Source organism: Ranitomeya variabilis, chromosome 4 (genome assembly GCF_051348905.1).
Source record: "Ranitomeya variabilis isolate aRanVar5 chromosome 4, aRanVar5.hap1, whole genome shotgun sequence".
Taxonomy (NCBI): Eukaryota; Metazoa; Chordata; class Amphibia; order Anura; family Dendrobatidae; genus Ranitomeya; species Ranitomeya variabilis.
Genome location: NC_135235.1, coordinates 167,160,087 through 167,182,912, shown reverse-complemented (window position 1 = coordinate 167,182,912; position 22,826 = coordinate 167,160,087). Strand labels below are relative to the sequence as shown.

The window sequence follows — 22,826 nt, the reverse complement described above, 5'->3', positions numbered from 1 at the left end:
CGATGGGACTTGTAGTCCCATCGGACGATGCCTGCACAGACACAAAGACCCTCGGCAGGCCGCACCGATCCCCCGGCAGGCCACACAGACCCCAGAGAGGCCGCACAGACCCCAGAGAGGCCGCACAGACCCCCCGGCAAGCCGTACAGACCCCCCGGCAAGCCGTACAGACCCCCCGGCAGGCCGTACAGACCCCGGAGAGGCCACACAGACCCCATGGCAGGCCATACAGACCCCCCCGGCAAGCCGCACAGACCCCGGAGAGGCCGCACAGACCCCGGAGATGCCGTACAGACCCCCCGGCAGGCACGCACAGACCCCGGAGAGGCCGTACAGACCCCCCGGCAGGCCGCACAGATCCCAGAGAGGCCATACAGACCCCCCGGCAGGCACGCACAGACCCTGGAGAGGCCGTACAGACCCCCCAGCAGGCCGCACAGACCCCGGAGAGGCCGTACAGACCCCCCGGCAGGCACGTACAGACCACCCACGGTCCCGCACAGACCCCGCCCGCACAGAGACACGCAGTCTCCGCCCACGCACTGCCCACACTCCATTATAGTGCATTTTTGCACTGTGGGAACTTCCGATTCCGATTTCCGATATCGCAGAAATATCAGAACTTGGTATCGGAATTCCGATACAGCGAATATCGGCCAATACCCGATATTTGCAGTATCGGAATGCTCAACACTATTAATAACAAGTGTGTGCTACTGTACATCTATACAAACACTAATATGTCCAATACTACACCATACAGTGACCATATAGTGGACAAGGTCTGCACAGGACTTCTGCTGGGTACACTGCATTCTTCTATATCCACTGCATGTTGTACCACTGGGTTCCTTTTCCTAGAGGCAATAGTATTTTCTACACCCTCTATGGATTCCTAGACAGCCCAGGGAGCCCCTCATATACTGGTGCAAGTGGATGCACCACTTTTGCATTGGTTTTGCATTTTTTCATCCTAGAAAGATATTCCACACATACCGTATTCATAGTGAGTCTCCTACCTGGGCAGTGGGGTACTCAGTCCGATCGCTCCTAAAGGGGATATCACGGTGGCTGCGACCCTGTCTGTGGCCCTGGGCGCACACTTAAAGGGGGAACGGTCTTGAAGGGGTATTTTGGTGACAAAGTATCGTTTGTGATGCCACCTGCCACTTAAAGGGGTCCTCTGGGGTGATGGCATGGTGGCTGGATGGTGACGCTTCCCACAGGTGAAGCATGGTCCCCAGGGCTCCCAAGGTGTATGGGTGGGAAGATAGTTTGCTGGTAAATAACTGGAGGACACAGTGTTGTAAAGTCTTTACCTGGTTTACTGGTGGTAGTAGTCTGCAGTCCAGGGTACCAGGTAAAGGTGTCCTTTGGTCCGGCGGGCTCTGAAGCAATGGGAGAATCTCCTTCCCAGTTGAGGGCCGTGAGCCATTTCACAGGGACTCTATCATGCCCCAGGCTCTTCAGGTGCTGCTGCATCTCAGGTGTGGTGCAGGCCGATCATTTAAAGTTCTTAGCCCTCCGATTCTGCTAAGTATCCTAGAGTCACACTAAAGCCTTGGGCTCCCGGTGCCCGGTTGCTGCGCTCTAGTTCTGAGGGTGCCCGGTAGCAGTTCCCCTCTGAGCTCTTTATCTCTCCTCTGCTCCTTCCCTCTGTAGCTCCACCACATTCAACCCCTCGGGTTATCTCCCATTCCAGAGGCTGCAGCTCCCATGTGGCTGCTCGGTCTCCCAGTCTATTCCAGACGTCCTTTTCCTATCTCTCCCTCCTGGAGACTCTCTGCCTACTGACTGACTCCTCCTCCAGACCAGGATGCCTATAGCTAAGGGAAGCTCCCCTCAATCCGGGTCCTGAGCTCCCCCTTCTGGCCTGGATTTGGAATATGTTGTGTGTGGGTGCCTTACCTGGTAAAGAGAATCCTCCTTGCCTCTACGCATGATATTACCCTCCCCGAAGGGAAGGCAACATCACTGTAACAACCGGTTACCTGGGGTGTTACACTCATCCTCTGTTAACTCCAGTACTCCCGGACTGGGAAAAAGAAAATCTAAGCAATGCAGGTTTAAGACATTAAAGCATTTTTGGACATGCATGGTAACAGGTTGACTGGTTAAACTAAAGGATCTTTTTATGGGAGGTACGGTTTCTTGAACGTTGCATAACAAACATTTTAGTTAAGTGCACACAGGTGAAAGAAAGTGCAAACAGTTATATACAAAGGTGCCCGGGTTTGCTGTCCACTCGCAGTGGCTACATGGGTATAGGCATGCTGTCCTAGGCACCTTTTAACATGAAGAGCATAGTATCCCCTTTCTCCATGGTGCCGGGTATAGGTCACTTTGTCTCCAGGGTATAAGTCACGGTCAGGGTGTCCCCTTAAGAGGTGTGATTCCACATCTTTGCGGCTGACAAATAGTTCCCTGTGTCCTACTTATTTTCTAATAAACCCCCATCCATTGTCCAAGTTGAAGGAAACAACAGTTCCTGTTCTGATATGTCCACTATTGATTGATCTAGCTGTATGGGACTGGGCTTTAGCTAGCAGGTTCCTTTGTTCCATAGCTTCCCATCAAGCTTTGCGTGTTTTCTCCTCTGCTTCAAGTTTTAATATCTGCTGTCTGCAGTACTCCTCCTTATCGATCAGTTGTACACCATTAGCTGCTGATAGGGCCTCTGCTTGGAATCCCATAAGGTCTGTCTGTGGGTGTTTCCAACGTATAGCCTCTTTTGGCCTGCATGACATCAGGGGAGTTTGTACGGGTACTATAGGATCAGCTAACTTATGCCCATAGTCTGTAATGCGGTCCCAGGTAATAGCTGTGGTAACTACCTGATTAGGCTTTAAGGTTGGCGGGGGCTCTAATGGTCCCAATAGGGTGTCTTCAGCTACCGAGGCAGTTTGCATACCTGTCTCACCAGTGTTGATGTCTTGTTTCTTCTCCTCCGGGGCCAGGTGCGCTGTCTGCAGGGCCTGGTGCTGCGGCGTAGTCATCTCCAATTGCGGCATCTTGCTTTCTGGCTCCGCTGAGGTCACAGGTGCGAGCTCCGGTTCTCCGTCGGTGTCATCTCACTTTCCGGCAGCGCCTTACTTTCTGGCTCCGTCGGGATTACAGGTGCAAGCTCCGGATCTGTCGTTGGCACCCTCTCCTGCTGCAGCGTCGCTCCTTCCTGCTCTGCTGGGGCCGTGAGCGTTGGTGGTTATCTCCGGTGGGTTTCGGTCTGCATTCTGCAGATCAGGGACTCTTTCCAGTTTCCAGGTGGCTACCGCTGTCATCTGAGTCTGCAGAAGTCGTTGGGCCAGCTCCGCCATCTCTGTGGCGAGGAGCTCCAGGTCCAAGGTAGGTATCAGGTCTGAGGTTTCTTGCCGCTGTGGACCAGAGACATCTCTCCTGGTGTCAGCGGGTCCCAGCGGATCTTCACAGCTGTCTGCCATTATACTTTCCAGGTAGCGTGCAGCCATGCTGCTGCCACGCCTTCCCACATCTTTTTTCTTCCTCTCCCTCTCACTTCATGGGCGGTCTCTCCACTTTCCCGCCGGCCATCTCCAGGGGTGACGGACATCTTTGGTTGGCATTAGAGTCTCTGTAGGGGGTGGATCCAGCTTTCGCACCGGTTCTTGAACTCCACCCATGGCAACACATCTTTTCCTGTTCTTTATTTGCCTCGTGGTACAGCAATGGCGGCCATATTACAATTTCACACAATATAACACAGCCCATTACAGTCCATGGCGCACAGGACCCTTTTCAATGAGTCAGTCCATTCTGTTCGTGTCGCCAAAACATGAGTCTCCCACCTGGGCAGTGGGATACTCGGTACCGGGTCCGGTCGCTCTTAAAGGGGGAACGGTCTTTAAGGGGAATTTTGGTGATAAAGTCTATTGTTTGTGACCCCATCTGTAGTTCTCGGTCATTAGGGACAGATGCCGCTTAAAGGGGTGATGGTATGGTGGCTGGATGGTGACGCTTCCCACAGACGAAGCGGGGTCCCCAGGGCTCCCAAGGTGTATGGGTGCGATAATAGTTTGCTGGTAAATAACTGGAGGATACAGTGTTGTAAAGTCTTTACCTGGTTTACTGGTGGTAGTAGTCCGCAGTTCAGGGTACCAGGTACAGGTGTCCTGTGGTCCGGCATGCTCGGAGGCAATGGAAAAATCTCCTTCCCAGTTGAGGGCCGTGAGCCTTTCCTCCTTGCGCTGTTATATGAGGTCCCTGCTGCCTGAAGCTTACTGGCAAAGTCCTCTTTTCCCTTGTCCTGAAACAGGTACCTGCATGACGGGCAGCTTGAGCCGTTTCACAGGGACTCTATCATGCTCCAGGCTCTTCAGGTGCTGCTGCGTCTCAGGTGTGGAGCAGGCTGATCACTTAAAGTTCTTAGCCCTCTGGTTCTGCTAAGTGTCCTAGAGTTCCACTAAAGCCTTGGGCTCCCGGTGCCTGGTTGCTGCACTCTGGTTCTGAGGGTGCCCGGTAGCAGTTTCCCTCTGAGCCCTTTTTCTGCTCCTTTCCTCTGTAGCTCCACCACATTCAACCCTTCGGATTATCTCCCTTTCCAGAGGCCGCAGCTCCCATGTGGCTGCTCGGCCTCCCAGTATGTTCCAGACATCCTTCTCCTATCTCTCCCTCCTGGAGACTCTCTGCCTACTGACTGACTCCTCCTCCAGACCAGGATGCCTGTAGCTAAAGGAAGCTCCCCTCAGTCCGAGTCCTGAGCTCCCCCTTCTGGCCTGGATTTGGAATATGTTGTGTGTGGGTGACTTACCTGGTAAAGAGAATCATCCTTGCCTCCACGCATGATATTACCCTCCCCAAAGGGAAGGCAACACCACTGTAACAACCGGTTACCTGGGGTGTTACAATAGCCTGACAAAGGGTACATTACAGGAAACGTTGATATACTTCACTCTGGGGTGTAATAACTTTTTTTTTTGGATATCAGAGTAGGAAATTAAAATCATAAAAAAAAATCATTCCTTTTCATGCCTTTTCTTGGTGTGCTAATCATTTATATTAATTTTCTGCTAGGCATTATCACGCTGCTGACTACACAAGAGAATAGAGCAGTGATCAGATGCTGTCAAAGGCAGACTATCTAACAATTAGAGGATCAATGAGCTTTCCTGATGTGTCTGTTTTAATAAAGAAAATTCTGATATTGCATACTTCTGGAAGTTTAACAGGCTTTGTCATAAATGTCTGCTCCCTACAGGTCCCACCATTGGGATCCATATCTATCTTAAAAACAGGGGTCAGTGATCCCCTTCACCACCCTGCCTGGTACCTTGACTGCTGTCAGCTAGATACATGACTGCATGTCTGGCTTGCTAGTGGTGGCATCAATATCGCCACTCTGCCCACTGGTAGCAAAGCAAAACCGTACCTGGAATAACTGCCCAATGACAGTAGATCAACTCCCACTGGTAGAAAATCAACACCTCTCACCACTCTGGTAATGGCATCAAAACTCACATATATATCGGTTCCCTATATTGACTTCTTCCTATCTGGGGGCATTATTTCTATTGAATGTGTCACAAGAAAATCAGGTTTTTGTGTTACATGTGTAGGAGTGGTGGAAGGGATGTTCTACTCCTTAACACTCTCAATGGTTAAATGTATTTGATATAGATGTATGTTATTTGAGAGTAAAACCTTGTGAGGCTCCAGTCTAGCCTAGATAGGGTTAACTTTAACTGCAAGCCCAGTTTAGGGAGAGGGAGCTGGAATTAGTGCCAAGCTTAGGAAGTATCAAGTTCAGTAAGAGAAAGTGTGGTGAAGTGACAGATGCGGTCACAGGCAGTAGGCTGCTAGAGACAATGTGAGCCTGTTAATCGGGGCAGTGGATTGCTATAAAACCCTTCCGTCTGTCAGCTTGGGAACCTTGAGTTGGACTTCACGGCCCTTGGGCACACTAAGCCTGCGGAGCTACACGGGAAGAAGGTCTCAAACTCTCAGAGGCGGGAAATGATGCAATCCGGGTGCACTGCTAATGGTGGAGAATAGGGTTGAGCGAAACGGATCGTTCATTTTCAAAAGTCGCCGACTTTTGGCAAAGTCGGGTTTCGTGAAACCCGACCCGACTCCAGCGTGGGGTCGGCCACGTGGTCGGCGATCTTGACGCCAAAGTCGCGTTTTGTATGACGCCTTCCCCGCCATTTTTTCAGCCAATTAAGGAGTGTGGGCAGCGTGATGACATAGGTTCCGGCCTGGTTTCTGCGGCGTCATAGAGCCATATTACCGTTTGGGCTGCAGTGATTTCCGCAGTCAAACACAACATATGCTTTGCAAGGAGGAGAGAGAGAGAGAGAGAGAGAGAGAGAGAGAGAGAGAGAGAGAGAGAGAGAGAGAGAGAGAGAGAATAAAAAAAAAATAATCCACATTGACTTGCATTGGGTTTCGTGTTCCGGTCCGGGGCCCGACTTTACAGTAGAATCGGCCGATTTCACGCGATCCGACTTTCGAGAAGGTCGGGTTTCACAAAACCCAACTCGACCCTAAAAAAGCAAAAGTCGCTCAACCCTAGTGGAGAAGAATTCCTAGTACTAGAGGCGTTAGCAAGAGGGATGCTCTACCCATACAGAGAATTAAGGCTGAAGTTATGTCCGGTCTGGAGCTAGTGAAGGCCTATGGGCCACAAGTAAGTGTGATGCACTCCACATACAGCAGCACAACAGGACTGGGACACGTTTTGTCTGTGGGGTGCCATAGCGAGTTGGATCAGCAGCTTGCCCAAGACTACCTCGCAGAGGCATCTTACACATGTATTTTTTTAATATATGAGAATTTTTTTATGTTCATTGGGATCTGTGACCCCACCTATTGTTAATGATAGATACTCTGCTATCAGCTGTCTATAGAGGCATTACCTGTCATTATAATCCTGCCTCTAAAGCCATGTGCACACGTTCAGTATTTTTCGCGTTTTTTCGCTATAAAAACGTGATAAAAACGCGTACATATGCCTCTTATTATTTACAGTGTATTCCGCATTTTTTGTGCAAATGTAGCCTTTTTTTCCGCGAAAAAATCGCATCGCGGAAAAAAAAACAACATGTTCATTAAAATGCGGAATTGCAGGGGATTCCGCACACCTGGGAGTCCATTGATCTGCTTACTTCCCGCACGGGGCTGTGCCCACGATGCGGGAAGTAAGCAGATTATGTGCGGTTGGTACCCAGGGTGGAGGAGAGGAGACTCTCCTCCACGGACTGGGCACCATATAAGTGGTCAAAAAATAAGAATTAAAATAAAAAACAGTCCTATACTCACCCTCGATGTCTTCCCGCCTCCACTGCACGCTGCCGTTCGGTTCCTGTAGCTGGTGTGCGGCGAAAGACCTGCCGATGACGTCACTGTCCTGTGATTGGTCGTGAGCGGTCATGTGACCGCTCACGTGACCATGACGTCACGGAAGGTCCTGTGTGCACAGACCAGCTATAGGAAGAGGAGCCGGACGCCGCTGAGGAGATGTCTGGGTGAGTATAAGCATTTTTTTTATTTTTTTTATTATTTTTAAACATTCTATCTTTTACTATAGATGCTGCATAGGCTGCATCTATAGTAAAAAGTTGGTCACACTTGTCAAACGCTATGTTTGACAAGTGTGACCAACCTGTCAGTCAGTTTTCCAAGCGATGCTACAGATCGCTTGGAAAACTTTAGCATTCTGCAAGCTAATTACGCTTGCAGAATGCTAAAAAAACGCGAAAAAAACGGAAAAAAACCGCAAAAAAAAAAATGCGGATTTCTTGCAGAATATTTCCGGTTTTCTTCAGGAAATTTCTGCAAGAAATCCGCAACGTGTGCACATACCCTAATGATATGATGACTCTCTTTTTGAAAGGACAGATAGTATCAGTCTAAAATAGCCTCAGTTTGAAACTTGCAAGGCTATTCATTTTGTTCTTGAATGAAGGTAGATTGTAATATGAAAATAAATTGGAAAAATAAAAATATATATATATTTAACTAAAAACGAGATTTAAAAAATAGGTAATTTTCTGATAAAAAGTTCCCACTAACCCCTTTCTCAATGACCTTTGGACATGATAATTAGAAGCTTCAATGTAAAAGATAGGGTTTTAGTCTGTTCAATGCTGCTAATATACATGCCAGATTTCTCAAATACCAGGAAGTATCATCTAGAATAAAGCAGTCTGTGTGAAAATTGCAAGATTTTCTTTTTTCTTTTGAATACAGAGTGAGATATAGAAAAAATATTGTCAAAAATATAAAAAAAAATACATTTAATATAAACCTGATTCAAACAATAAATTAGCACGGTGGCTCAGTGGTTAGCACTGCAGCCTTGCAGCACTGAAGTCCTGGGTTCAAATCATTGAGGACAACATCGGCAAGGAGTTTGTATGTTCTCCCTGTGTTTGCGTCGGATTCCTCCGGGTTCTCCGGTTTCCTCCCACATTCCAAAAACATACTGATAGGGAATTTAGCTTGTGAGCCCCATCAGGCACAGCAATGATAATATGTGCAACCTGTAAAGCGCTGTGGAATATGTTAGCGCTATATAAAAATAAAGATTATTATTATTTATTATTAACATGATGACACATTCCTTTTAACCCTTTTCTATTGGGAGCAGCACAAGGAATAATGTTATCAGAGAGGTAGAGTGTACAGAGAGCTTACCAGGCTCCTCTCACCTCTCCTGTACATCATGAGTAGAGATGAGCGAACATCGTCAGCTCCCTCCTTATTCGGCAAGCTATAGCGCTTACCAAAGAAGCTGCATCAAGAACTCGGACACCTGGAGCACTCCCGATGATCAGCTGTCCAATGCTGCAGCTGCATGTGTCGTGGCTGTGTGACAGTCACATGCATGGAGAGCCTGTGTGTTGTGACTGTGACACAGCTGCGACACATGCAGTGCGGTGCCGAACAGCTCGTCAGTCGGCGCGCGCCAGGTATCCAGGTTCCCAATGTAACTTCGTAGATAAGAGCTATAGCTTGCCGAATAAGGAGGGAGACGACGATATCTCTAATCATGAGCATTTTCAGAGCTGCCAAAGCTGACTCCTGCACCACCTGCGGTCCTATGGCCAAGTCATCACATGTCCTTCAAGCTCTCTAGCCATGGAGACTACACTGATAATACAAGGCAAGCATTGTCAATGCACTTGCCCACAGACCAAGCAGCCCTTTGTCAATCTGCCCAGCAGATCATTCTGGGCCTGATGGCATTAAATTATGTCTATACGGTATGTAGTTTGTATGGTTGATTTTCAATTCATGTGAAGAGGGAATTCCCCATTCGTTGGTTTTGCCCAAATGCAGCTGCGTAGAAGTCATATATTTTAAGCAGTTCTCATAGCGCTTTTTTATGCTTTTCTTTTTTTTCCTCTGTAACATGTTTATTAATTGCTGTTTTTTCTGAATTCCCCCTGTATGGACAGTGAGAGAGAGACAAGTCCTTAGAAGAAAAGCTACATTTAATAGGAAGCTTTTGAGTGATGTATCATCTAATTGAGTTGTTTTGTCTACCCACAGGTATGCTCATGCACTCAGCTTTCCTGCTTTCTCTGTCTATATGAAGTGCATATAATCCCCACCTGGTATGCTCATCCACTCAGCTTTCCTGCTTTGTCTGTCTATATGAAGTGCATATAATCCCCACCATGTTTGCTCATCCACTCAGCTTTCCTGCTTTGTCTGTCTATACGAAGTGCATATAATCCCCACCAGGTACACTCATCCACTCAGCTTTCCTGCTTTGTCTGTCTATATGAAGTGCATATAATCCCCACCAGGTATGCTCATCCACTCAGCTTTCCTGCTTTGTCTGTCTATATGAAGTGCATATAATCCCCACCATGTTTGCTCATCCACTCAGCTTTCCTGCTTTGTATGTCTATGCGAAGTGCATATAATCCCCACCAGGTACGCTCATCCACTCAGCTTTCCTGCTTTGTCTGTCTATATGAAGTGCATATAATCCCCACCAGGTACGCTCATCCACTCAGCTTTCCTGCTTTGTCTGTCTATATGAAGTGCATATAATCCCCACCAGGTACGCTCATCCACTCAGCTTTCCTGCTTTGTCTGTCTATATGAAGTGCATATAATCCCCACCAGGTACGCTCATCCACTCAGCTTTCCTGCTTTGTCTATCTATATGAAGTGCATATAATCCCCACCAGGTACGCTCATCCACTCAGCTTTCCTGCTTTGTCTATCTATATGAAGTGCATATAATCCCCACCATGTTTGCTCATCCACTCAGCTTTCCTGCTTTGTCTGTCTATACAAAGTGCATATAATCCCCACCAGGTACGCTCATCCACTCAGCTTTCCTGCTTTGTCTATCTATATGAAGTGCATATAATCCCCACCATGTTTGCTCATCCACTCAGCTTTCCTGCTTTGTCTGTCTATATGAAGTGCATATAATCCCCACCATGTTTGCTCATCCACTCAGCTTTCCTGCTTTGTATCTCTATACGAAGTGCATATAATCCCCACCAGGTTTGCTCATCCACTCAGCTTTCCTGCTTTGTATCTCTATACAAAGTGCATATAATCCCCACCAGGTATGCTCATCCACTCAGCTTTCCTGCTTTGTCTGTCTATATGAAGTGCATATAATCCCCACCATGTTTGCTCATCCACTCAGCTTTCCTGCTTTGTCTGTCAATATGAAGTGCATATAATCCCCACCATGTTTGCTCATCCACTCAGCTTTCCTGCTTTGTCTGTCTATATGAAGTGCATATAATCCCCACCATGTTTGCTCATCCACTCAGCTTTCCTGCTTTGTCTATATGAAGTGCATATAATCCCCACCATGTTTGCCCATCCACTCAGCTTTCCTGCTTTGTCTGTCTATATGAAGTGCATATAATCCTCACCAGGTTTGCTCATCCACTCAGCTTTCCTGCTTTGTATCTCTATACTAAGTGCATATAATCCCCACCAGGTATGCTCATCCACTCAGCTTTCCTGCTTTGTCTGTCTATATGAAGTGCATATAATCCCCACCTGGTATGCTTTGCTTAACCATTGTTTTCTATCCATATGTACTTCATTCCTCTTGCATCTCCCTTGCATACCTGAATGGTCAATCTTCACCACCCCCTCTTTATGACCTAGCTTAACTGTGAACATGTGCTCTGGACACACACGCCCACATCCCCTCTCAGCTGCGAGCCCTTAGGTGCACATAAATTCAAAGCCATGAGTCTGATTTCTAATTACTCTGAATTAGACTAGAATTGGACTGCAATTGACTGGAAAGTAAAGGAATACAACACTACTATAATGTTTTAGTTTCTTTTAAGATTCACCCCCATACTACTTTCTTTCTTGCTATCTTCTGTAATCCCTCCACCCAGTAAGGAACTAGTCATTTCTCCCTCCATCCTCCCCTCCCCAGCCATCTCTTTTCCTCCTCACAGCTGTTCCTCCACATACAATCCTTTTTCTCCAGACACACAGGGCCACATCATGTCCTATCCAGCTCCCACCTTCTAACGCTCTGTCTGCTACTCCTCATTGCTGGCGATGTATCCCCTAATCCTGGCCCTCCTCAACACATCCCCACACTCATTTCTAATCCCCTGCCACGATCCGCTACACGTCTTTGCAGCACCCCAGAGTCCTGGTCGTTGCAGTACTGTGGATCCGCCACTATGGGGAGCCATGGTGCGTTCGATGGCACTGAAGGAGTTCCTCTGAACAGGTATCACAGACACCAATATGTTTCACAGCAGGGCCTCCGGGGGGAGCTAAGGGTTCTATTCATTAGGCCACTCCCCACCATAGTGGGTAAACCGGGGGTCAGGCAGGAAGTTAGGAGAGAGAAGGCTGACTGGATTGAACGAAGCAACACCTTGTGGCAGAGGGTGTTGTGGAGGAAGAGACAGTAGGGTCTCTGCCAGGGGTGGGATCCTGGCAGAGGCTTGGCATTGGAAAGAACGTAACGGGACCGTGCCTGCTCAGAATAGCGGCGGTGCCCTAAGAAAGGACTAGAAGCGAGATAGATTGTGCTGAGTGAGAAACGAGATCAAGCAGAAGGAGAATACCAGTAGGGGTCATGCTGTAGGACCGGAGCAACATCCTACTGAGGCGCATTACCGGTGGCCGGAACGCCGAGGGAGTGGAATAGCATACAGCTTCAAGCCATACTCCGAACAGCGGCAGGGCAGTCAGTTTAAGGCGGGCTGTCTACCACATATCACCTATGAAGTCTTGGGGGGCAATTGCGGGAGAGGGGCGTCTCTAGGGTCCCGGAAGAACTCCAGGCCTACCTGACAAACGGGTGCCGTTCCAACCTGAATAACAGGGAGGGACGGAATACGAGAAGAACATCAGTTAATCGAGTTGTGAGGGAACTTAAGAAACAGACACAACCGTTGTGGGGTACTTTCCGTGAGCACAGCAGGGAAGGACTACAACACATAGCGCTAAGAAGGAAGGCACTGATTTCCACCTGTGAGGAGAACTCTGGAGGTGCCATTGGACCGGCCGGACTTGCGCAGCCTGGTGAACCGGATTCTGGACTGAGGACCGAGAGATCTCCAGTAAAGAGGTAAAGAGACTGCAACCTGGTGTCCTCGTTATTTACCGCGACCTGCACCCCACAACTGCACCGCTACACCACCGTTACTCTACCATCATCATCACTTATTGCACCGGACGTCCCCCACTGACAGACAGGGCCATGGACCGGGTCTAGCCACCGTGACAACCCCAGGACTGAGACCCAGGGGCCCGGCTCCAGGTACCCCTCGGCCCTGCGGCGGTGTGGGGGCGCTCCATCTTCGCAACCATGATAACCTCATACCCATTCATCCAGCCCCCACTCCCCCTACCTGAAGCACTATGGAACGCACGCTCTCTCTGCAACTAACTGCCATTTATCCATGACCTCTTTATCACTAACAAACTCTCCTTCCTTGGCATGACTGAAACCTGGCTCACCCCTTCTGACTCAGCCTCTCCAGCTGCACTTTCTTATGGTGGATTCAGTCTCTCTCACACCCCTTGCCCCACCAGCAAACATGGTGGAGGAGTTGGCTTGCTCCTGTTCAATACCTGCTCCTTTACATCAATTTCACTACTACCCTCCGCTAGTCTTCCCTTGTTTGAGTTTCACTCAATCCACATCTAATCCCCCTCCAACCTCCAGCTGGTTGTCATCTACCACCCCCCAGAACTAGCCATCTCCACCTTTCTTGACTACTTCACCACCTGGCTACTTCATTTCCTCTCAGCCGACATCCCCACTATCATCATGAGTGACTTCAATATCCCCATTGGCACTTCCACCCCAGCTGCCTTTAAACTTTTATCGCTCAATGCCTCCTTTGGTCTCACTCAATGGTCCTCTGCAGCCACCCACAAAGATGGCCACACACTGGACCTCATCTTCACCCGCCTCTTTTCCCTTACTAATCTCACTAACTCACCCCTCCCCCTGTCTGACCACAACCTACTGACATTTTCTTTCCTCTCCTCTCCTAGTGTGCAACCCACACTCCACAAACTCACCCTCGCAGAAATCTCAAACACCTCAATTTACACTCACTCTCTGAGTCCCTTCTCCCTTTTACAGACATAGCTTCATTCCATGACACAGATGCTACTGCCACTTTTTATAACACCACAATAACAGCTACACTTGTTTCGACTGCCCCCTCACGCATAGCAAAACTCATGCAATCAACAGGCAGCCCTGGCTGACCAGCCTGACCAAAGATCTGAGACGGGCTTCCAGGGTCACTGAGCGGAGATGGAAGAGATCTCGTTCTGCTGAGCACTTTATCGCATGCAAGCAGTCCCTCACCAGCTTCAAGTCCAACCTACTTCTCATCTCTTATGTCCTCCCTGACTTACAACCCTAAACAGCTCTTCAACACTTTCAATTCTCTACTACATCCCCCAGGCACCTCCTCCCTCTACTCTCATTTCTGCTGAAGACTTTGCCTCTTTCTTTAAGCAGAAGATCGATAACATCAGACAAAAATTTGGCCTGCAGCCCCCAATGGCCCTCCTCTTGACTGCTCAGCCCTGTTCTTCCAAAGCCAGCTTCCCCACCATGACAAACGATCAGCTCTCCACCCTTCTGTCAAGATTACATCTCACCACTTGCACACTTGACCCGCTCCCATCTCATCCCTAACCTCACCAAAGTCTTCATCCCAACCCTAACACAACTCTTCAACTTCTCACTTACAAACGGTGTCTTCCCCTCATCCTTCAAACATGCATCAATCACACCTATCCTCAAAAAACCTCCCTCGATCTAACAGACCGGACATTCAGTCTCTCCCTCTCCCACACCACCTCCTCATCTAGCCCCCTGTCTGTCAGTGTTCCCCAAGGCTCAGTTCTAGGACCCCTACTCTTCTCCATCTACACCTTCGGCCTGGGACAGCTTATAGAATCCCACGGTTTACAATATCAGATCTACCTATCTGGACCTGACATCACTTCCTTACTGACCAAAATCCCACAATGTCTGTCTGCTATTTTATATTTCTTTTCTGCTCGCTTTCTAAAACTGAACATGAACAAAACAGAATTCATCATCTTTCCCTACCTCACTCTACCCCTCCACCCAACCTATCCATCAATGTCAATGGCAGCTCACTTTCCCCAGTCCCGCATGCTTGGTGCCTCGGGGTGATCCTTGACTCTGTCCTCTCTTGCAAGCCACATATCCAAGCCTTTGCCTCCTCCTGCCGATTCCAACTCAAAACCATTTCCCGGATCCGTGCATTCCTTGACCTTGAAACCACAAAAACACTAGTAAATGCCCTTATAATCTACCACCTTGACTACTGCAACCTCCTACTCTCTGGCCTCCCTTCTAGAATTCTGGCACCACTCCAATCCATCCTAAACTCTGCGGCCCGACTAATCCACCTGTCTCCTCGTTATTCACCAGCCTCACCTCTCTGCCACGCCCTTCTTTGGCTTCCTATTGCCCAGAGGCTACAGTTCAAAACACTAACAATGACATACAAAGCCATTCACAACCTGTTTCCTCAATACATCTGTGACATGGTCTCCCACTACCTACCTACACGGAACCTTGGATCCTCTCATGATCTCCTTCTCTACTCCTCTCTCATCTCTTCCTCCCACAACTGCATACAAGACTTTTCCCATGCTTCCCCTATACTCTGGAACTGTCTACCCCAACACATCAGGCTCTCGCCTACCACGGAAACCTTCAAAAGGAACCTGAAGACCCACCTCTTCCGACAAGCTTACAATCTGCAGCAATCCTCTGTCTGCTGAACCTCCACATGACCAACTTTACCCTCTCCTTTTGTATCTTCACCGATCCCCTGTAGACTGTGAGCCCTCACGGGCAGGTTCCTCTCTCCTCCTGTACTTGTGTGTGCCTTGTTTTACTCATGTTTATTGTACTTGTCTATATTTGCCCCATTCACATGAAAAGCGCCATGGAATAAATGGCGCTATAAAAATGTATAATAATAATAATATTGATCACAAGTTCGTGAAAATAGCTTATTTTCCATCTCATGAACTTCAAATTTTTTTTTTTTATAGCAGGATTTACTTTGGTTGCATTGTCTATGACCTAGATATGCTGCAGTGGTAGGAGCTGCATATCACTCACACATCTCAGTCAGCAGGAGATGAAAGTGTTCAGAGAGATTAGCATAATACTTAACTGTCTTCATCTATTGCCAGCAGGACCACATTGAGGCTTTGCTGGATCTGCTTCTCATCCTCGCCATCCACTCCACAAAGTTTGAGGCACTCTAGGTGCTGGCACAGACTCTCAGCATGGCAAATAGAAGCCCCTTCAGAAACAGTTGGCTTTATAAGTTCCTCTGGCACTAAAAGATTAGATTAAGACATTAAAACAAACTATTAGTAAACACCTACATCCTGGGTAAAAAATAAACATTAATTAGAGAGCAATTACTTTAATTCTACAATCTCACGTCTCTGGCTGCAGCTTTAATGGAGTTCAATTTGAGTATGTTTTGAATTCTCATTTAAAGCCTTTGAAGCTCCAGTCTCAAGAATTACCCACTTTTGACAATCTTTTTTTTTTTTTTTGTAAGAGTGCCCGCTAAAAAGATAATTATGGACATATACAACAACACTTAAAAGCAAAATAATGTGTTACGTTTCACCTGGAAAATTCTCAAAATGCCAATTAAAATCAAAATAACCTGAACTTTTTAGGGTCTGATTAGCTGGTCCATCCCACAAATTAAGTTGAATTTTTGGTCACAGGTTACAAGAAACTTGTCACTTTGCATATATATATTGGACAATACATCAAAGTATTTAGGCCAGAAAAAGTTGACTAGATTAAATTTTCTGGCAAGACACGCAGAGGCGCACACCATTCTTAAGACTGGCGTACAAAACACAAGTCTTGATAAATTGTGGCATTAATCTTTAGCTTCTGAGCTGTGTGTCATCTGTTTATTTACAATCAATTCGTAGCTCTAAGTCCTCATTATTATTATTATTATCATTACATATTTTTACAGCACCATTAATTCAGATGTCCATGCTTTTTCCCATACGTAATTTAATTTTTTTTTCTTATGTTAACTGGATTTTAGGTCCAGGATTTATGAGTGACCAAAAGAGCCTGGGTGGGAAAGGTCTCTTTCATATTCAGTCTGGGCCTTAGAGGGCTTATATCAGGCAGCTGGGAATAGTTCAACAGAGTCTGTTTTGTTGAAGCTGGAGAAAGACCGTTCATGTTGGATGGTCTATGCTAAAGACTGAGAAATGCCTGCTATATCAAGTTGGTGAGACCGTTTGATTTACTTTGCCTTACCCAGAGAGAGGACTGTTTTGCTATTCATTTGTACTAAAGAAAGGCTGTTTTCATTTTTGGAGCTGTACTGTTTCTGATGGAGAATAAATTGTAATCTATTTTGATATGAAAATCCTGTGCCTGTGCATATCTAAGTGGCTGCCAGAAAGCCAGAACCCCCACAGTAGGAACACAGACTGTTGTTCTTCAGTGTTTTAAATTTGAGTTCCAACATTGTTTGGTCTGCTTGTCTGTTTTTACCATCAGTGTTTTATAAGTGATGTTTAACTGATGAAAAATAAATAAGTTGTAAAGCTTCCCCTATCTATTGCAATGTTAGTCAAGAACATCACATGGATTGCACACTGTTGCATGTTATCCATGTGCTGTCAATGGTTTTCATGGACCCATAGACCTAAATGGGTAATTTAGATCCATAATTCAGGTCAAAAATGGACACATCTGTGATTTTTGCAGACTACTTGATCTGAAAGAAAACACGGAAGTGTGAGGAGTCCCATAGACTACAATTGGTACATGTTCTATCTGTGAAAAGAAAGGATAGAACATGTAGATGAAAAACAGACTTTTGAATGAGGCCTTGAGTAGACATTTAAACAAGTTGCGTGACCCAAAACATTTTCAACTTGCTATCAATACTTGCTGTCACCTGACACATTGACATATAGCCCCAAAATTAATCATTTAATATACAGTGCATATGTGCCAGAAAAATACAGAGTCCCTTCATATTTTAGAGAATAAAAGGTGACTGAGTTTCAAATTGGATATACACTGTAAAGAATTTCAGCCCATATTCATTAATACCGGCATTGTGGACGCCAGTCATAATGATCAGGACCGCTGGAGTAAGATTTGCATATTTCATTAATGCAGAGTGCAAATATAGAGTGGCTTTCTTAGCTTGCACCTGTTCACACTTGTCTTTTTCTGTTTGGAAGTGGCGGTCTTTTTTTCTATATTTGTAGTATACGCCCTCTGACTGAGCACTCCTTCCATCAGCTGACGGTGGTTTTAAATAGAGCTTGATTCTACCTGCCCATATAATTGCAGGCTTTTAGCCCTGGAGAGGCATCATATTATGTTTAGGGTCCAACAAAGAGGAACGCCTTGTCAACCAGCGGGCTGTTGGGCTTACACGAATTGGCAAATTGTGCGCTAAATACCTTCATTATTTAACATGTTTTCTACAGCAATAATGCAATTCCAATTCACATGTTCAATGTGTACAAATTATAGCGTTTCGGAGTGGTGTGACGCATCAATTTGATAGTTATATAGAATGGCTCTCTTAGCTTGCACCTGTTCATACTAGTCTTTTCTGTTTGGAAGTGCCAATCAAGTTTTTGATATTTGTTTTTTGATATTTCATTAGGAGGTGAACTAAACTTAATGAATTAGATGCAGCTTAAAAGTACCAAGCGCCTCTTTCAGAAATATACTCCATTTTTTTATTTAAATGATTTTCTTGTCCAAAAGTAGCAAAACAAATTGGGTATCACCATAATCATATTGACCCATACTATATACAGTGAATACGAAAGTATTCGGCCCCCTGGAACTTTTCAACCTTTTCCCACATATCATGCTTCAAACATAAAGATACCAAATGTAAATTTTGAGGTGAAGAATCAACAACAAGTGGAACACAATTGCGAAGTTGATCGAAATTTATTTGTTTTTTTAAATTTTTGTGGAAATTCAAAAACTGAAAAGTGAGGCGTGCAATATTATTCGGCCCCTTTAACTTAATACTTTGCTTGCTTTTACTGCGATTACAGCTGCAAGTTGCATGGGGTATGTCTCTATCAGTTTTGTACATCGAGAGACTGAAATTATTGCCCATTCTTCCTTGGCAAACAGCTCGAGCTCAGTGAGGTTTGATGGAGATCGTTTGTGAATCAAAGTTTTCAGCTCTTTCCACAGATTCTTGATTGGATTGAGCTCTGGACTTTGACTTGGCTATTCTAACACCTGGATATGTTTATTTGTAAACCATTCCATTGTAGATTTTGCTTTATGTTAGGGATCATTGACTTGTTGGAAGACAAACCTCCGTCCCAGTCTCAGGTCTTTTGCAGACTCCAACAGGTTTTCTTCAAGAATGGTCCTATATTTGGCTCCATCCATCTTCCCATCAATTTTAACCATCTTCCCTGTCCCTGCTGAAGAAAAGCAGGCACAAACCATGATTTTGCCACCACCATGTTTGAAAGTGGGGATGGTGTGTTCAGGGTGATGAGCTGTGTTGCCTTTACGCGAAACATATTGTTTGGCATTGTTGCCAAAAAGTTCGATTTTGGTTTCATCTGACCAGAACACCTTCTTCCACATGTTTGGTGTGTCTCCCAGGTGGCTTGTTGCGAACTTTAAATGACACTTTTATGGATGTCTTTGAGAAATGGCTTTCTTCTTGCCACTCTTCCATAAAGGCCAGATTTGGGCAGTGTACGACTGATTGTTGTCCTATGGACAGACTGTCCCACCTCAGCTGTAGATCTCTGCAGTTCATCCAGAGTGATCATGGGCCTCTTGGCTGCATCTCTGATCAGTCTTCTCCTTATTTGAGATGAAAGTTTAGAGGGACAGCCGGGTCTTGGTAGATTTTCAGTGGTATGATACTCCTTCCATTTCAATATGATCGCTTGCACAGTGCTCCTTGTGATGTTTAAAGTTTTAGAAATCATTTTGTATCCAAATCCGGCTTTAAACTTCTCCACAACAGTATCACGGACCTGCCTGTTGTGTTTCTTGGTCTTCATGATGCTCTCTGTGCTTCAAACAGAACCCTGAGACTATCACAGAGCAGGTGCATTTATACGGAGACTTGATTACACACAGGTGGATTATATTTATCATCATTAAGCATTTAGGATAACATTGGATCATTCAGAGATCCACAATGAACTTCTGGAGTGAGTTTGCTGCACTGAAAGTAAAGGGGCCGAATAATATTGTACGCCCCACTTTTCAGTTTTTGATATGTGGGAAAAGGTTGAAAAGTTCCAGGGGGCCGAATACTTTCGCAAGGCACTGTAACTAAATCATTATTTATACCGCACAGTGAACTCTGTAAGAAACAAAAATAATACTGGGATTGCTGGTTCATCCAAACTCACATAAAATGAGATCAAAAAGTCATATTTACCAAAAATAGTGCCACAAAACCTCCAGCAAAATTATTTTTTATGCATTTTTTTGAGCAAAACTACTGAAACAAACTGCATGAAGTTGGTGTAACCATCATATCAACCTACAGAATAAAATTAACATGTTTATCAAAATGAATAAAAATGTAAAAAGATATTAACAATCCAGAATTGCTGTTTCTTTTATTCCTTCCAGCTCTCAGAAAGCGTAATAAAGAGTGATTAAAAAGTAGTACAGGATGTACCAGAAAATGGGGCAACTTAACACTAAATTACATCATGTGATGCAAACAATAGTCCCTCATTCAGTTCCATTGATGTAAAATTGTAAAATCTATGGTTGTCAAAATATGGAAACACAAAAATTGCATGATTTTTTTTGGGTTTTCAAACTGAATAATTGTTGTATTTATGCAGCATGTGAATGGAATGTGGTGAAAAGACACAAAAAATGCTTTGTTCTAAATATCCAAAATGGGCTTTTCCTTAAAAGGTTAAACTGGTAAATATACAGTGGGGCAAAAAAGTATTTAGTCAGTCAGCAATAGTGCAAGTTCCACCACTTAAAAAGATGAGAGGCGTCTGTAATTTACATCATAGGTAGACCTCAACTATGGGAGTCAAACTGAGCAAAAAAAATCCAGAAAATCACATTGTCTGTTTTTTTATCATTTTATTTGCATATTATGGTGGAAAATAAGTATTTGGTCAGAAACAAACAATCAAGATTTCTGGCTCTCACAGACCTGTAACTTCTTCTTTAAGAGTCTCCTCTTTCCTCCACTCATTACCTGTAGTAATGGCACCTGTTTAAACTTGTTATCAGTATAAAAAGACACCTCTGTGCACACCCTCAAACAGTCTGACTCCAAGCTCCACTATGGTGAAGACCAAAGAGCTGTCAAAGGACACCAGAAACAAAATTGTAGCCCTGCACCAGGCTGGGAAGACTGAATCTGCAATAGCCAACCAGCTTGGAGTGAAGAAATCAACAGTGGGAGCAATAATTAGAAAATGGAAGACATACAAGACCACTGATAATCTCCCTCGATCTGGGGCTTCACGCAAAATCCCACCCCGTGGGGTCAGAATGATCACAAGAACGGTGAGCAAAAATCCCAGAACCACGCGGGGGGACCTAGTGAATGAACTGCAGAGAGCTGGGACCAATGTAACAAGGCCTACCATAAGTAACACACTACGCCACCATGGACTTAGATCCTGCAGTGCCAGACGTGTCCCACTGCTTAAGCCAGTACATGTCCGGGCCCGTCTGAAGCTTGCTAGAGAGCATTTGGATGATCCAGAGGAGTTTTGGGAGAATGTCCTATGGTCTGATGAAACCAAACTGGAACTGTTTGGTAGAAACACAACTTGTCGTGTTTGGAGGAAAAAGAATACTGAGTTGCATCCATCAAACACCATACCTACTGTAAAGCATGGTGGTGGAAACATCATGCTTTGGGGCTGTTTCTCTGCAAAGGGGCCAGGACGACTGATCCGGGTACATGAAAGAATGAATGGGGCCATGTATCGTGAGATTTTGAGTGCAAACCTCCTTCCATCAGCAAGGGCATTGAAGATGAAACGTGGCTGGGTCTTTCAACATGACAATGATCCAAAGCACACCGCCAGGGCAACGAAGGAGTGGCTTCGTAAGAAGCATTTCAAGGTCCTGGAGTGGCCTAGCCAGTCTCCAGATCTCAACCCTATAGAAAACCTTTGGAGGGAGTTGAAAGTCCGTGTTGCCAAGCGAAAAGCCAAACACAGCACTGCTCTAGAGGAGATCTGCATGGAGGAATGGGCCAACATACCAACAACAGTGTGTGGCAACCTTGTGAAGACTTACAGAAAACGTTTGACCTCTGTCATTGCCAACAAAGGATATATTACAAAGTATTGAGATGAAATTTTGTTTCTAACCAAATACTTAATTTCCACCATAATATGCTAATAAAATGTTAAATTAACAGTCAATGGTATTTTCTGGATTTTTTTTGCTCAGTTTGTCTCCCATAGTTGAGGTCTACCTATGATGTAAATTACAGACGCCTCTCATCTTTTTAAGTGGTGGAACTTGCACTATTGCTGACTGACTAAATACTTTTTTGCCCCACTGTATATAGCGGATGTTGACTACTTAAAGAAGCACTGAAAAATCATCAGTAGGGTTGAGCGACTTTCATTTTTTTAAGATCGAGTCGGGTTTTGTGAAACCCGACTTTGTCCAGAGTCGAGTCGAGTGCAGTCGGCCGATTATCGCTGAAAGTCGGGGATCGACCGAAACACGAAACCCAATGCAAGTCAATGGGGAAGCATAGTCGGCAGTGAGTGGAGGCCAGGAAAACACCTACAGTGCCCATTTTAATGCCAAAAACATCCATTCTTGTTTCTGAAGCTTGTCAATCTTAATTAACTTTATAATAATAGTTGGGCATTGGAAATTGGGGGTCATTTGGCAAAAGTTGTGGGGGGAGTAGGGCTGGCTCAAGTTTTTCGTGGGCCCAGGAAACGCGGACTACGTCACGGCGGTGGAGCAGGGAGAGGTAAGTATTTCAACGTTGCAAGTGCTGTGATCCTGAGCAAGCAGGGGGGGCCCACTCGTTCGCATTGGCACTGGCACAGGGCCCCTCAAAGTACGGCGGTGTGTTTGCATGGCGGGGGTGCCTCCCACCAGCAGCGACACTTTTGCGTACTCTGAGGGGCCCTGTGCCAGTGACGTCGCCAACGAGTATGCCCCCCCACCTGATGAAGGAACCTGCACTTTCATCTGCACCTTCCTCTTTGTCCCTGTGTAAGGTGGTATAACATGCGGGAAGGGGAACCTTACTTTCAGCAGGGTCAGATTCTGGCTGTGTAGAGTGCAAGGGGAATGTAGTGGTCTA

The 22,826-nt window shown here is 45.8% G+C and overlaps 1 protein-coding gene across 3 annotated transcripts in view; it reads right to left on the bottom strand.

Annotated features, from left to right (window-relative positions):
• The window catches only part of LOC143770095 (rap1 GTPase-GDP dissociation stimulator 1-A-like), a 405,235-nt gene that overhangs the window by 167,537 nt on the left and 214,872 nt on the right, over nucleotides 1–22,826 (bottom strand). For all 3 annotated transcript variants that reach the window (XM_077259356.1, XM_077259358.1, XM_077259357.1), the window contains exon 2: nucleotides 15,660–15,827. In XM_077259356.1, the coding sequence (XP_077115471.1) occupies nucleotides 15,660–15,827 (168 nt within the window). The remainder of the gene's footprint in view (nucleotides 1–15,659; nucleotides 15,828–22,826) is intronic.